The following is a 16,959-nucleotide window of genomic DNA, read 5'->3' as shown; positions in this document are numbered from 1 at the left end:
CCTCCGTTTTTGCCGTGTATACTCTTTCTACTCTTTTTCCAACTTTATTTGCCTCTTATCCATTTTCCTAGCAAAATACAAGAAATGAAGTGTGACTCAAAAACTTTGCACATCATTAGTATGTGTGAGATTTGAATCTCTTAAATTCAGAATGTTTTTAATGTTTGTCATCCTAATAACCAATTTGTCCACATTTTTTCTGTTATAGTATTGATTCAACAATTTTAATTCAGGATTCCTTCGCGCCATCTGTTTGCATGTTATGGAAATTATGAGAAACTTCTTATGTAGAATGCACAAAGCATCTTTTTGTAATGTGCTTTTGTATTTTAAAAGCTTGTTTCACCCAATTTTACTGCTGCTTAGATTAAAAGAGTGCCACACGTGTGATCCTTTTAACTTTTATCACATGAGCTCTGAGTCAGGACGTCCGTGCCTTGCTCTGTTGTTTGAGCCTGTGCTGTGTGCAGGCATTCAGTTGTAGTACTTTGTGTGTTATGCTGCTCAGGTTTCACCATGCATTGACTGCCATCTATGCACACAAACACACACAGACACACAGCATGTCCAGCGCCTTATGTGCATGTGTGTCTGTGTATCTAAATCCATCCATCCGTCAGTCGGCCTGTCCGTGAACCTGCTAAATCAGAAGGCGTTGAAAGGATCACACGTGGACGTGATATAAGCGACAACTTACCAGCTTGTCACTTATATTCCTGGGTTGCTATTGTCTGCTGTTCATGTACCAAAGCACATATGAGGCTCGGTCCTGTATTTGTGGGGCAGTGCTGGAGTTTTTTATGGTTCAAGTGTAAATGGGTAAATGAGCTGGAATCTCTGTATCCACTCTGCCTTTTGTATCTATGGAGTGACAATGAAATTTAAAGAACCTCTGTGACTGTGGTGACGACTAGGCCTGATCCACCTGTCAGGGAGGTTTGTACACATTTGCATCACATTTGCACCGTAACAGAGTGAAACCATGGTAAAGGTTTCACACTCAGATTACATTAAGTGAAGTCAAACTTTACATTCAACTACTAGTTTTAGTAAATTGTTACATTGTGATTTAATACTATATAAAAAAACTAGTAAAAATACTTTTTATTTGCAGCTGTATGATGTAAATATATGACATCAGAGAATATGATGAGCGTATTGACTGTGCACCAAAGCATTTTTTGTCAGTATGCAGTTACACTAAGGTGGCTACACTATGTGTCGTTGAGTTTATGTGACTCTGTTTGTTGCATTTACAGTTTAGTATTTTTGCTTTCCTTGCAGCTGCATTACTTCTGTGTTTTAACTACAAAAAATCTTTTCTTTATTTTGTCTGTCCTTTTATTGAAGTGAGATTCCCACAGAGAGACTGAATGCACCTTCCCTCTGTTTGGTTTTGCAGCAGATGACATTTTACAATAGTTAGCGATTGAAAACAGAGGCGGAGTTCTCAGTACAGCACTCCAAACTAGTCCTAAACAGTTCGGCTATGTGAGAAAGAATAAATTGAGAATTGTGATAGCAGCTTTTGCAGCGTTCAAACTCATCCCGTGTACATTGAAAATGTAGTTTAGATACAGATATAATATTTGTTGGTAGCACTTGAGACAGGACAGACTTTGAACACATGTAAAAGAATTTCACACATGTGCATATCAAAATATTTGAATATAAACACATTTTACTTCTAGTGGGTTATTTTTTTTATGTTTAATCAAATGATGAGCTGCTAGTCTGTCTCCCATTGATCTTCTTTTGTCTGCAATTATTGTGTAATTTCCCAGCAGAAGAACCATAATCTAGCTCATTTAAAACAACAAATTTATGTATTAAGTATGCTTGGGCAATTCAATAACATTTTCACCATCAATTCAGCAGCTCTGCTTCGAACGTGTGTGTGTGTGTGTGTGTGTGCGTGTGTGTGTGTGTGTGTGTGTGTGTGTGTGTGTGTGTGTGTGTGTGTGTGTGTGTGTGTGTGTGTGTGTGTGTGTGTGTGTGTGTGTGTGGTGCAGAATCTCTGTCAGTATCTGTATACAACCCTGCACAGGATGTACTTGGCCAATCACAAGCAGTATATTTATCCAGACTTATGAACCAAATGTATAGGCTGGTATAGGAGTGACAAGCCAGACTGAGTAGTTAGAAGAACGTTCCTCACACTTTGATTTAACTCATCAATCTCACAAAAGCAGAGGTGTCCTAGTTTCCCCAGCATTTAAGTGCATCGTGCATTAATGAATCTGTGTGGAGCTGAACTGTGGACACATTTAATAACCTGAAATGAAGAAAATGATCACAAATATTTTTAGGCATTAATGACATTAATTAAATCTGAGTTTGTGTCCATAGATCAGGCATTACATTATATTTGCCACCACTTTGAGTCCCGTCGGGTCTTTATTGAAGTGAAACCCAGACACTTGTAAATGCGACAGAGGAGAATTAATCTCTTCCCCAGATGTCCCGGACAGTTTTCATGGAGTCTGTCCAGCGGTGATAAATCTAGAGGCAGAGTCCATGTTTCCGTTTCCATTAGAGCCGTTTGGCTCAACACGTGGTCCTGTCTAATTTTAAAGTGAACCCTTCTTTGCCAGGCTGCCAAAAGGAAAACACTCCTCATTCTCACTGTCTCAGGAACTACCTGTGCATGTTCATGTCTGATGGAGTCATGAAAAGACAAAAAATTGTTAACTGATCATTTGGCAGCTCTATGGGGAGTACCAAGAAAACCAAGGAGGCTCCGGCAGACGGGAGGCCACACGCCTGCTGACTGAGAGGCAGATCAAGAAACATGGGACCCACCACCGCAGCCACGCCAGGACACGGCACGGACATGGGCGCCGTGGCCAAAACGGATACCACAGCCGCCATCAATACAGCTACTACAGCAGGCAACGGAACAGGCGTCAGTCCAATATGGAGACCGATGCTGCTGAGGAGCAAACAGCTGAGCCCGACCTCGCGTCCTCTGTGAAGAAGAAGCGCTCCTACTCCAAGTGTAGAGGTGAGATGAGGCAAAAGTGAAGACAGAAAATGATGCTGTGTGAGTGCCACGTTTAGAGCTTCTGGGATGTGTTGGTTTCTGCAGACTGCATAGCACGAGTGCAGCGATTCCTTGTGACCAGGTTGGGAGAGGACTGGATCTTCCTGGTTCTCCTGGGCATCACAATGGCACTGGTCAGCTGGACAATGGACTACGCCAGTGCAAAGAGTCTACAAGGTAGGACTGTGAAGCAAAAACACGAGTCAGGTGTTTGTGCAAGAAGCACTTTTCTTTCTGTCCTCTTCTAATATCTAACCATTTCCCTTCCTCCCTCTCCTTCTATCCATGTAATTTGGTTCTTTTACTTCTTCTTTTAATTTACTTTGTTTTTGCTTTTTTCTGCCTCTACACTCGTTTTCTTTTCCTCCTTAAATTTCCTCCTGCATCAGCCTATAAGTGGATTCACGGGGAGCTGAGGGGGAACATCCCCCTGCAGTACCTGGCCTGGGTATCCTATCCCCTGATGTTTATCCTCTTCTCCTCCCTCTTCTGTCACCTGGTTTCCCCTCAAGCTATTGGTCTGTACCCCTGTCTTTCTCATGCTTCTGTGTGTTTGTCTACCGTAACGTGTAATCCATAGATTTAAAAGTGCATTTCAAATTTAGTCTGCACTCTTAAATACTGGGACAGGATCAGACATTTAGGTTCTTATTGGTTATGAAATTAAGAAAAAAATAGGGAACTGAAGCTGAGGGAGAACATCTCCAACTCATTTTCTCTGCAGCCATTAAACAACCGATCAACAAAATAGTTTTTCATTCATCTAAACTATGCAATTTTTTACACTTTCAGCCCTTTATGATGCTTGTTTACCAACAGCAGCTTTACAGAGGAAAGTTTTTGCATTGCTATTGTTTTCTGTCTGTTTTCGTTCTCACGGTGTCACACAGTACTGCTGTTTTGTTGTCTCACAGAAAGACACAAGGTTTTCCTTTGGTTTGGTGCCTTGGGACATATGGACGTTTGTAAAAGACCTTTCACATTTGTGTGCAATCAATATTGTGCTTCATATGGTTAATACTGTGGATTTGATTTGATGTCTAAACCTAAACAGCAGGCACAATGAAGAAAAAGAAAGAATCCACCAAGTGAAACAAAGCACAACAAACACACAACATAAATGAACCACAGTCTCCTGGCTGGCAAACTTTTGACGCTTTCTCCAACCTGCAAATGTGGAATTATTTTGTAACTTTTTCCCTCAAGCATCACTAACTAATTGCAAAGGAAAACTTGTAATTATTTCTGCAAGCAGCATTTGACATAAAATGCCACTTGCAGAAATGTTTGATGCCCTGAATGAAAATTAATTGAGAATTTGCAACAAATTATTCAGAAAACAGCAGCACCAAAGCCATCTGAGACAAGTGTAAGGTTAGGAAAGTGTGTCGAGTCATAAAAGGTTCAGAACAGTTATTATTATTTTGTTATATAACCCTTCTGTTCTAGGTTCTGGTATACCAGAGTTGAAGACCATCCTGAGAGGTGTGGTACTAAAGGAGTATTTGACTCTGAAGGCGTTCATCGCCAAAGTCATTGGTCTGACGGCTGCTCTGGGCAGCGGCATGCCTGTAGGCAAAGAGGTGGGTCAGCCCAGATAAATGAAAAAGCTTCTCGTGGGCTGTTTCATTTCATCGAACCATTGCATTGTTTTATTCGATTAACCTTTTTCTTTTTATGCTCCATTCCTGCACTCAGGGCCCGTTTGTTCACATTGCCAGCATCTGTGCAGCAGTTCTCAGCAGGTTCATGTCCTTTTTTTCAGGAGTTTATCAGGTAAGCTGATGTCAGGAAACACTCGAATTTCCCTCTGATTGAATATTCCTTATTTATATGTTGTTTCAATGCTGACTCCTCCTCCTCTCTGGATCAGTAGAATCCATACTGTTACACAGACATCCTGACGGTCGGTTGTGCTGTCGGGGTGGGCTGCTGCTTCGGTACTCCGCTTGGAGGTACACATCCTTTTCCCTGTGCTCCTCTGCTCTCTTTGTCTGACTCATATCCCTCAGGAGTGCATGTAAGACAGTCAGACCTCTGCTTTGGGTATTTTCATCACAGTCTGGTGCACACAGGAAACTGAAATTCAGAGTCAAAAACGGAAAATATCAGAATTCTTATGTTCATCTACAGTCAGTTTTCCATATTGCAGAGGTTTTAAATGTAGATTAGTGTGATGATGGAAGTACACATCTGATACATGACTAATTCTCTGCTCTTTTTTTCTTCTTCCACCAGGTGTGCTCTTCAGCATAGAGGTAACATCTACATACTTTGCTGTAAGAAACTACTGGAGAGGATACTTTGCTGCTACATTTAGTGCCTTCATATTCAGAGTGTTATCCGTGTTTAATAAAGATGCAGGTATGTGTGCAAATATATATATACTACTTTCCAAGACATGAGCTAAAGGGAGCCCTCTCTCCACGAAGCAAAGTGTCATGTCTTTATATGGACACTGACAATATGTGTGTACTGTAGTTACAGCACTCTCCCTCCACTAGATGGCGATCTCCTCCTTCATGTAGCAGCAGAGTGTTTCAGTGCCTCGCTCGCGTCTCCGTGGATGTTTAACCAATCATTTTGCTGTACAAACACATTCCTGTGACTTTGCAGTACACCACATATTAGCTTTGTGTTTGTATGTCACAGTAAATGTGTTATCTGCTATTAGTCTAAGTACTAAAATAACCACAAGCTCCAGTTCATTATTTAAATGAATTGAAATGAAAGCCGAGGGTATAAATTTGGGCACTTTTTCTTTTTCTTCCAGTAACCATCACGGCTCTGTTCAGGACAAACTTTCGTATGGATTTCCCTTTTGATCTGCAGGAGCTGCCAGCATTTGCCATCATTGGGTGAGCAAAGAGAAAGCAAACACACACACCCCCCGGCAAACTCGTTAGGTACACCTGTTCTTTGTGAAGGCATATGTCCAACTCACCAGTATTTGGACAGAAAGTGCATCAGAACAAGGAAAAGCGTGATTTAAGCGACTCTGATTGTGGCATAATTGCTGGTCTGAATATTTCATAAACTGCTGATCTACTGGGATTTTCCCCACATAGCCATCTGCAGGGGTTACTGAGAAATGTCCAAAAAAGAGAAAATATGTAGAGGTCAGAGGAGAATGGTCACTCTGCTTCAACCTGACAGGCAGCAGTAAATTAAACAACCACTCGTGACATGCAGAAGAGCTCACCCTGACAGTGTTTGAAACAGTTTGGCTGCAGCAGCAGAAGACCAGACTAGATGCTGCTTATGTCAGCCAATAAACTCACACAGGCTCATCAAGACTGGAAAAATGTTGCCTGGCCTGATTTGTCTCGATTTCTGCTGCAACATTCAGATGTCAGGATCATAATTTGGCATAAAAAACATGGATCCATCCTGCATTGTATGATTGGCTGCTGGTGGTGTAATAGTGTGGGGGATATTTTCTCGGCACACTTTGGGGCCCATGTCTGTCTCTTTATGATCACATAGTGTCCATCTTCTGATGGCTGCTCCTAGCAGAATAATATGTCGTGTTTCAAAGCTCGAGTAATCTCAAACAGATTTCTAAAAGATGACAATGAGTTCAGCCACCAGATTTCAATCTAATAGGACATCATGGATGTGCAGCTAACAAATCTGCAGTAACTCTGTGACATCATGTCAATGTGGACCAAAATCTCTCTCGAAACATTTCCAACATGTTATTGAATCTATGCCATGAAGAATTAAGGCAGTTCTGAAGGGAAAAGGTGGCCCAACCTGGTACTAGCAAGATGCAACTAATGAAGTAGTGAGTAGAGTATGCATGTCTTGATGCATGCTCAATCATCCAGGTATTTAAATCGTAAAAGGTTGATTCTGTTCATCTGGACGTAGTGTTTTCAGTTCCAGATGAACAGAATCAACCTTTTGGGATGAGAGTATATATGTTTGACCATTTTCACTCTGCATGTCCAAACATGTCCTCAGGGACCAGACTGAAAATGGAGAAAATCAGTTGAATAATAAAAATGTAGTTGCAGCTGTTATTTTATGATTTCCTCTACTCGATGAGTATTTACACAGAGTTTGCTACAGTTAGGTTGACATGAGAAAATGAAGGTGATTGCTAGTTACGCAGTCATAACCAGTTACTTGCTGAGGGGCTGCTGATTTGTTTGAGGCTACTGTGCTTCGTGTGCTGAGCAGTAAAGACGAAGCACCACAACTTTGAACCAGGTGAAGTGTCTTTCATAGATGGGAACGCCAGCGCTCTTTACAGTTATTACAACCAAAACCATCCAGTATAAAAAACCACAGCAAACCATCTGCTCAGAAAAAGCCTAAACATGAAACAGAAACGTCATTTTTCCCTGACATTCATTTTGGAGCTTTTACTACTTTTTAAGTTAAATTGTAAGTGCAGTGTTGTTCTACACCAGTGATGTCCAACTCCAGTCCCTCAAGGGCCGGTGTCCTGAAACTTTTCCATGTGTCCCTGTTACAACACACCTGAATAAAATTAGTAGGCATTAACAAGACTCTATAGAACTTGACTGCAGGTAATCCATCCATTTGGATTCAGCTGTGTTGGAGTAGGGATGCATCTAAAAGCTGCAGGACAGTAGCTCTCGAGGACTGGAGTTGGACGCCTCTGTTCTACACGATAGAAACTGCATTATAAAGTAAGCAAAATCACCTTTTCCCCCACTGGCCAATGAAACTAAACAGTAGTGCCCAATGTAACATCAGACACTGGACAAATGTCTTGAGACTATGCTGATATGTATGACAGCAACATGTATATAATAAATGACTTAAGGCTGTAATTAATGAGTGTCCGACTTTCTCGTTGGTACAGGATCTTCTGCGGGTTCCTCGGCGCGTTCTTCGTCTACCTCAACAGACAGGTGGTGCTGTTTATGAGAAGACCCAATGCCATGACCCGCTTCCTGACTAAACAGTGAGCCTCTCTTTGCTGTGGCAGCTTTTAATTTACTTTAGCCCATGCTGCCTGTGCCTTACTGTGGGTATTTTAATTACTTTAATGCACAGGTATAATCAGGGTAATTACTGGTGCTTGTTTCGTTCACAGAGCTTTGACTTTCCTTTTGTTTTCCCTCCCAGCCGACTGCTTTTTCCCGCTGTGGTAACGCTGATAATCGCTACCTTGACCTTTCCACCTGGATTTGGACAGTTCATGGCAGGAGAGGTCAGTTTATAGCTTGTTGTCCTGTTTATTATGTAAGCACTATAGAATATTGAATAATTGATTTACATGCTAATTTATTTATTTTAGTAATCATTTGTTTTTACATCAAGAACACAAAGTTTTGGTGTCCAGTAACCATCCTCATGTAGTCGTATACGTATCGTAACCTGAAAGCTTAATCTGAGCTTCTTTGGCCTGAAGTCCACAGAAAGCCGACACCAGTGGTCTCTTAGATCTTCGGTTTCCTTTGGTGCAAAGCATCATCACAGTCCAGTAGCCATGATAAATGTGAGCCTGCTGTGTCCCCTCCACTGATGTCACATCACACAAGTTTTGGGATTTGAAGTTCAGTATTTACAAACCGTGACCTCTGAGTGCCGCAGGGTGCTCCTAACATGAACACTTAGTTTGAGCACTAATGAGAGACAAACCAGCGAACTTTAATCATGCAGTGTAATTAGACTCCAAAGATGAATTCAGTTAAGTTTGTAAAAGGCTGAAAAGTTTTCAGATATATAGAAGTTTATTCACTGGTTGCTTGAAGCCAAATTTCTCTCACTGTTTAGCAAAGTCGTGCAGAAGGCTGGAAAATAATGAGACACCCGAATGCACACATAAGCAAAACAGAGCCTGAGGGCTTGAACTGGCCTGTGGAACAACTCAATCCGACCCCCGATGACCTAAAAGGAAAAGTAAACAAACCACAACCCGTTCATGTTACTGAATATTAAGGAGGATGACTGTAGTGAGTCTATACTGCTTTCTAATTTGATTTCAACATAGGACACGGGTGTGAAAACGAGTGCGTTTCCTGTGATGAGAAATATGACAAGAAAGTAAAAGTTGATTCTCATCTTATTGCATATTTTTCCACTTGGATTCATGGAGTTTGGTGTATTTCTGCTCTCTGTGTATCAATTGGCTCTTTGCTTACTTTATCTAACGCTACATCCACACGTACACAAGCATCTTTTTCTATGCGTTTGGACCTTTCGTCCACACGTAAATGGCGTTTTAGGTCACTGAAAACTGAGATTTTTAAAAACCACGTTATTGTTTACATGAGATGAATTTCTGCAATGGCGGATAGAGACAAAATACTGTTGCTGTTAATCTGACTATCTGCAGTTTTTACATGCTTACATATAAACATGCAGTTACTGTCCGTCCATTTACAAAGACAGAGGCGTCAGAGTGAACTTCTACATTAAACACAGACGCTCTTAAAACCCAAATCCCGACGCCAACATCGGCGTTGGTTTTGAATAAATGTAATTTTTTTAAAAATTGAATGTATGCATGCTGTATGCATTTTGTTCATGCCTAAGTTGTGAGTCTCCACCAGCCATATTTCACAGTGCTGTGACTTATGATTATGAGTCACTCAGAGTGACGTGAAATTTTCAGTTTGTTTCTTTATTGAATAAACTCCGGCCAAGAGACCCAGTGAGACAAAATCCAAAATACTGTCTTTAGTTATTAACACTTTAAATGATGAAAGCACTTGAAAAGTAACACAAAATTAGCTGCCTTTCCAGAAAAACTACTACTTATCAGAAGTACTTAAGGTTTTGTGAGGGCCTGTTTACTCTTTCCCTCACAGGCTTCTAGTCTTCTGATTGGCCAACATTACTTCACGGTTAGGATTTGGCATGTTCTTGACATCCTTTGACTTCATGTTTTGTGTTTACATGTGGACAGAGATGTTTTCAAAACTGTACGTGTGGACAGGATTTTATTTTATTTATTTTTTTAAAACAAAAACAGAAAATCTCAGTTTTCAAAAATAGCCGTGTACGTGTGGATGTAGCCTAAGTCAGCATGACTCACTGAGGCAGAAAATGCTACCCATCCCCTCCCGAATGTTTTTAATAATTGATATAAAAATTTGGCATATCAGTTTTTAGCCCTGTTGTAAGGTTAACTTTGAAGCACGAGCCACACAGTATGATCTAGTAATATAATGTGAATAACTGTAGTATTATGTTGTGTTTCTTTTGGAAAGCTGTGTCAGTGTTTACGGCTCTTCACTCAACAAAGTCTTGGAGCCCAGGCTTTCAAAGTTCCCCGGCATGGAAAGAGACACCGCGGCCGTCAAACAATAAATATTTTAACATAGATGTTAATGCTCCACTTATGTGTGGCAACAGTTGACAAAATTGGTTGATTTATAGAAATAACAAAGAAAAAAAATCAAGTTTTTCTGATACCCAAAGACTTACTGAGAATGCACCAAACTAACTCAACCTACTCAATAATAAACCAACTCCTGTGTTTTGTGAAGTAAAATTCATGTTTTTCTGTTATACTCGGTCCTTTTCTTCCATGTCTATTTTCATCTCGTACTTAAGCCTCCTGACTCGACCCATGTTCTCCTTCTGCTGATCCCCTTTCTCTCATTTCCTGCCTGCTTGGCAGTTTGTTGACCACGGTGGAGAAATGTATGTCTGCATCTGTTTCCATTTTCATGGGAAAATATGAACTAAGACTCTTCAAGACTTTTGCACAACACTGTCTATTCTGTTTTACCATTTTAGCCTTAAAAACTTGTTTTCCTTATACATCAGAATATTGCACATATCCCTATGTGCAATATTCTGAACATCTTCGCCATATTAATGCACATCTGTGGCCCTGCTGTGTGCAAATGGATTTTCAAGGTAAGAAAAAAGATCAACAGCTCACCCACCCAGAGCTAAAAGCTAATCATGTGTTTCACACGCGCTCAGAATAGACCACTTAGTGTGAACCAGGTATGTGTTTTAATGCATATGTCAGTCAGTAACACCCCAACATGATTCACACACTCGTTGTAGAAATGCGTCACACCTTTTTAATGAAGACACACTGTGGGTTTTAACACAGGCGATGCCTAAATTTTAATCATTTCTCCTCAGGAAAAAGATTAAGTTGGTGAACAGGTCCATGTTTGACAGACACCTCTTCTTTTCCTCAAAGACTTTATCCACACCCTTTGGGGAATGAAATCCTTCCAATCCAACGTGGCAGCTCGGTGCAAAGTGACAGAAGAAGCAACTCACTGAGAGGAGATTAAATGCTACAAGGGTTGTGAACCAGACATGAACCCGCAACTTCAAAAAGCAGCAGGAAAGCCTTTTACATCCGAGCCCTGCAGAGGCCCACAGCAGCCTTTCACAGAACCTCAACAGTTCCACTCACACTTGAAACGGTGGATTTCAGGGACCACGATTCGAGCCGAACTCAAGCAGGAAATAGAAAAGTAGAGAAATCAAAATGACGTTGGTGCTGTTTCTCCCCCCGCAGTGGCGTTATGCAGATGCGGGAGGCGCTGCGTTTTGTTCCTGTGAGCAGTTTCAGAGGCATCTATGCAAATGTGGAGCAAAAACGGTTGAAGTGAATTAGTCATTCATGAGTCATCAGAAGTGAATGACTCATTGGACACGGCCACCCATACCCGTCTGCTTCCAGCCTTCTGGATGACTTCCTGCCTGTTTATCTCAATTGACTTTCTTCCTCACTTCACTTTTTTTCCTCCCTTTTTCCCTCTTAAACTTCTTCCTCTTCTTCCGTGTCCATTTCCTTCTTATCCCTCATCCTCCTTTTAAATTTCACTCCGCCTTTAACCATATTTCCTCCTTCCCTTGCTCTCCTTTCCTCTCTCCCTTCACCGTTTCCTCCTTGTTTTTATTTTTATTTTCACCTTTTATTGCTATAACTTCCCCCTATATCCCTCTCCTTTTTGACTTTCTCATTAATTTTCAATAATTTTCTCATCCTGTTCTTTTTTTGCTTTACCTTCTCCCCTTGTTTTGTGTAGACGACCTCTTACATATCTTCCCTGTGTTCTAATCCTCTATTTCTTTGGAAAAAACGAGTTTTGTCACACTTTGAAAATGAAAAGTGTGAGGGTACTTTTTATTTCACAGATTTGTGAATGCATTGTTACGTTTGACTGACTCCTGTAAATAAAAAAAACTATAGATGGTGTAATGAAATTGGTCACATTTACTGTAATATGTAAAATGAGCAGGCAGAGTGCTAACACTTGCAATCTTGGTTAGCAAGCTGCACTCATGAACTGCATGGGTGCAAAGGACAAACGCACATATAACACACAAGTAACCATCAAATAAAATACTTGAAGTTTATACAGAATATAGTTTGCAGTGTGTGCCACACGAAAAGTCATCATATTTGTTAGACAGTTGGAGGTTGTCTAAAAAATGAAGGTTGTTACTTGGTGAAAATGATTGACAGGAGGTCCGATTATCAGCTGATTTAACAGCTGATCAAAAGAAGAAAGCTTTGTTAGCCACGCCTGCTGTTTTTCAAGCCAAATTTTAAGTTTGGCAAAAAATGGTTAAAGTATAACCGTCTCTGCTGTCGGTTGAAACCACTGCCTGGAAATGATTATGAATCAACTTCAGGGTGTGTCAAAGGTTTTTATTTTATTTTCACAATAATAAACTAATTTAAATCATTTTCCTAAACTTATCTAATTTTTATGTTATGGTTAATTTTGAGCAGATATCACATTTTCACCTTGATGCAGGTTTGGCTTCACATTTTATTTAAAGTGCCTTTAAAAAGATCTTAAATGTAAATCAGGTACATTTGTAGATATTCTGCTTTTCTCCTCCTGCACCAGTTTCCCCTCTGTCCATCTGTCTCAGAGTTTGTCCCTTCTGCCTCTCCTCACCTCATTTCCCCCTCTGTCCTCTTTCTTTCCAGCTGATGCCCAGAGAGTGCATCAACTCTCTGTTTGACAACTTCACATGGACAAAGATTTCAGGGTCTCCTCCACCGGTCGGTCTGGGCCGCTCTGCTGCCTGGCTGCACCCTAATGTCAGCGTCTTTGTCATTCTGGTGCTCTTCTTCCTCATGAAGGTTTGTGACTGCTAGGAAATTTTGTTTTGTCATCCTTTCTGTGTATTTGTGCGAAGTTGCGTTATGCATCTGCATGTTTATGTGAGATTGTTTGCGACACCGTGTGTGTGTTTGTGTTGGAAGGCAGGCTCCGACTGACGTCAGCATTTTCGTCATCCTCCTCCTCTTCATTAGGGACATTTGTTGCAGGTCACTCATGTTGTGTGTTGGTGAAGGGGACATCTGTGTTTGTCGTCTTCCTTTTCTTCCTGTTCAAGGTCAACAGAGCTGGCAGGCTGCCAACACTTCTAGCTTTCTTAGGTTTTCTTTAGCGCAGCCACACACACACACACACACACACACACACACACACACACACACACACACGCAGCCACACACACACACACACACACACGCAGCCACACACACACACACACGCAGCCACACACACACACACATCCCAGAGCTTCAGAATTCCCACTGTCTTCTTAGCTGTTTGCTTAAATATTTTATGAGCATAGATGTGTGTGTAAATCCGTTCTAGGTGCTGGGATGACAATGAATCAGCGAAAAAGTTGATGAAACGCTGTAAAAAAAATCCCAGTTTGCACAAAGGTGGGCAAATGTGCACTAGAACATGACAAACAACCCAAATAAATCCTAATAAAGAAGAAACCTGTGATACAGACCAAGGTAAAGTCCTTTCAAAATAACATCAGACGTCTAACAGTTCAAAGGAGCCAAGCAGAGTGATAGGTCGTATAAAATCATGAAATTCAGACAATTAACTGATACAAAGAAACCCTTTGTCTATAAAGCTTGGGGACAATGACTGGTGCAAAAACCAGTGAACAAAGGATAAAAAGATGAACCTGACAGCCGTCTATTGGCCTTGAATACAGATGGCTGTCTGGTTAAAGATCTTATGCAGACTTTGAAATGATCGTTTAATGTCCAAGGCCATCTTTTCAGATAGCTCCCAAGTGCAGAAACTGCTCTCACCCATACAAATTAATGGGCGAAGTCATTAACATCCAGACAATGTCAGAGTAGAGGACAGCAGTCAGAAGGAATTTTGACAACAACCAGACAGGGTCCGAACAGGGTTGAGAATAATTGTGAAAATTATACGTGATCTGAAATCTGAACTGACTCTGGTGTCGTTATCGTCTTCACAAATGATGTTTGGGAGAACAAAGTTGAAGCATTTTCCAGAGTTGTTCTTTCTGGACTGAAAAGTCTGTTCGCAATCAATATATACTTTACTGGTGTTAAAGTGGAGTGTGGACCCTAAATGCAGACGTAGCACATGAACAGACAGACTGTAACTCAAAATGAAGACAATTCAAGTCCAAAAGGCAACTTAATCAAAAAGTCAGGGAAAACACAAAAGCAAACTAACCAGAAACATCACGAGACAGGAAAACTAAAGCGCTGCCAAAGGATAAAAGGACTGGCTGGGCTTACTGTATGTACACACTGAGGATAATGAGAGTTGGAAACAGCTGAGGAAAACACATGAGTGCAAACAGTCTGGGAAAATGAGATGATGGCAAGCAAAACTCAACACAAGGCATGTGAACAAATAACTATCAGTGAAATAAAACGTGATAACTAAATGATGAAACCAGCGACACGAATGAACTTAATACAAGGGAGCTGATACTAAAACACAAAACTAACAATATAAACAAAACTATAACCAGGAACTAAGGAGAGGGAGACATTAAGCAAATGACACGACAAACGGAGAGTTATCAGAAGACGTTAAAAAAACCCTGTAAGGTTCATAAACTCAACATGCTGAGTCAATGACCCAGAACCAAGACAGCTGGTGCATTGATGTACAAGGGCTTGAAACTTACATGTTATTTATACATTTAAAATGTCTCATGAAATAAAATGGACCTAAAATACAATGTAATCTTCAGAGGACACTCGTGATAATGACCTATACCTTTTTCACACCTGTGTGACGCTCGTTATTAATAGTAGGTGAACAACCACCTAAAGCACAACCCCCGTAGGGTTTAAATCCCTGGGACTCCCTCTTGGTTTCAGAAGCCTCTTGGACGAGAGGTGAAACATCTTCAGAGTCTTTTAAGAAGTTCAGCTGCTCTCTTTTCAAGCTCTTACGACTACCATGACCTGGATGACTGAGAATCTACGCAGATATCAGAGCACACAAATTTCTATTTAACTCTGGGCATTTCCAAACAAATCTTTAAAAAAAAACCTGCAATGCTGTTCTTCCTTTTGAAATGCTGTGACCAGAGCTTCCAAAGTCACGTAATGCTTGCTTTTTTATAAAATAAAAAAAAGCCCAGACAGACAAAGTCTGGTCTCTAAATACTCCTGAGTCATGACCAGCCTACAGTCTGTTGGCTGGTGCAGAAAATGGTGCCAAGCTGTCGATGCCTCCTGTTTGGTGAAAATCTGTGACTTCTCAACAGCTCAGGCACACAGCAGTGTGAAAGCACATTACCATTTCACTAAATACAAAGTACAAACTGCTACATGGAAGTCAGTTCATGTTTGTCTTGGTGATGTGTTATTATGCTATATGTTTCTGTCCACTTAAAACCACAAATATGTTCCTGTTTGCTTATTTTTCTTCAAAATTACGAAGCTTTTTCATGTGAGTCCAGCTGGAGGCAAACGATTATAAAGCCTGCATCTTAAACATCAACACTTGCTGTCACTGATGCTTAAAAATCAATCCAAATAAATAGTATACAGAATGTTTTGTAGCTCTATACATTTCACCATTTAAATTAGATTAAGTTTTCTTCAGGAAATTAGGTTAAATTTCCAAGATGACTCCAAAGAAAAGGTATTCTCACCTGTTTCTCTTTGAAGAGCCTCGATCTGTTTTTCTGTCTAAAGTCAAATTAGGCAGTAATGTTGTACAGATAATTGTATCAACAGGATATTAGAGGCTGTCACTCAGCATCATTCACTGCATTGGTTCAGTTATGGTGTTTCTCATTGGAGCAGAGCGGCCCCCTGCAGTGCAAACTTAATTCAGCCAAAACTGAGAGCAGCTGCCTGGTGAAACTCCCAACACACACACACACAGAGGTTTTTTTCCGGCTGCTGTCAGCTTTTCTCCACTACACACTCAAAATCTGCCTTCCTCTTTTGTCCTTTACCTGATTTGACTTTCCGTCGTTGTCTATATAAAAAGCTCCGTGAATGTTAAATTTAAATGCACATGTGAGCGTTGCAAAAGTTACTTGTGACAATAAATAAATGAGCGTAATCAGCTGTATCTTCAGTGAGTCCCTCATCCTGCATAGTTGTTCTCCAGCAGCTCAGAGTTCAGCTGCTTTTGCTAAATGAAGCAGGTTCTCCAAGTTCTGGTTAGAGAAACACTCCAGGTTGTAATGAATATCCAGAAAAGAGCAAGAAATTCTCTCGTTTTCCAAGAGAGTGTTCGACAATTAAACATAACCATCATAACAATAACCTAGGCCAATGGGTGGGTCACGGTGGCAGCATCCTAAGCAGAGAAGCCCAGACCTCCCTCTTCCCGGCAACTTCCTCCCAGGGAAACACCAGTGCATTCCCAGCCTAGAGATACAATCTCTCCAGCATGTCCAGGGTCTGCCCCAGGGCCTCCTCCCCGTGGGACACCTCATCTAGGGGGTGCCCGGAGGCATCCTAGTCAGATCCCCGAACCACCTCAACTGGCTCCTTTGGATTTGGAGGAGCAGTGGCTCTACTCTGAGCCCATCTCAGATGGCCGAACTCCTCACCCTATCTCTAAGGGAGAGCCCAGTCACCCTTCAAAGAAACCCCATTTCCGGCACTTGTATCCACAGTCTCGTTCTTTCAGTCACTACCCACAGCTCGTGACCATAGGTAAGGGTAGGGATGC

At 41.1% G+C, this 16,959-nt stretch overlaps 1 protein-coding gene across 3 annotated transcripts in view; it reads left to right on the top strand.

Moving 5' to 3' along the window:
- Positions 1-16,959, top strand: part of LOC113014323 (chloride channel protein 1-like) — a 54,775-nt gene that overhangs the window by 7,302 nt on the left and 30,514 nt on the right. For all 3 annotated transcript variants that reach the window (XM_026155763.1, XM_026155762.1, XM_026155764.1), the window contains exons 2-12: positions 2,707-3,004; positions 3,089-3,220; positions 3,433-3,561; positions 4,493-4,626; positions 4,742-4,819; positions 4,920-4,998; positions 5,282-5,407; positions 5,817-5,901; positions 7,881-7,982; positions 8,147-8,231; positions 12,945-13,100. In XM_026155763.1, coding sequence (XP_026011548.1) covers positions 2,917-3,004; positions 3,089-3,220; positions 3,433-3,561; positions 4,493-4,626; positions 4,742-4,819; positions 4,920-4,998; positions 5,282-5,407; positions 5,817-5,901; positions 7,881-7,982; positions 8,147-8,231; positions 12,945-13,100 — 1,194 coding nt within the window. In that variant the 5' untranslated portion in view covers positions 2,707-2,916. The remainder of the gene's footprint in view (positions 1-2,706; positions 3,005-3,088; positions 3,221-3,432; positions 3,562-4,492; positions 4,627-4,741; positions 4,820-4,919; positions 4,999-5,281; positions 5,408-5,816; positions 5,902-7,880; positions 7,983-8,146; positions 8,232-12,944; positions 13,101-16,959) is intronic.

The sequence above is a fragment of the Astatotilapia calliptera genome, chromosome 22, assembly GCF_900246225.1.
Source record: "Astatotilapia calliptera chromosome 22, fAstCal1.2, whole genome shotgun sequence".
NCBI classification, from domain to species: domain Eukaryota; kingdom Metazoa; phylum Chordata; class Actinopteri; order Cichliformes; family Cichlidae; genus Astatotilapia; species Astatotilapia calliptera.
This window is presented reverse-complemented; position numbering and strand designations above follow the sequence as displayed.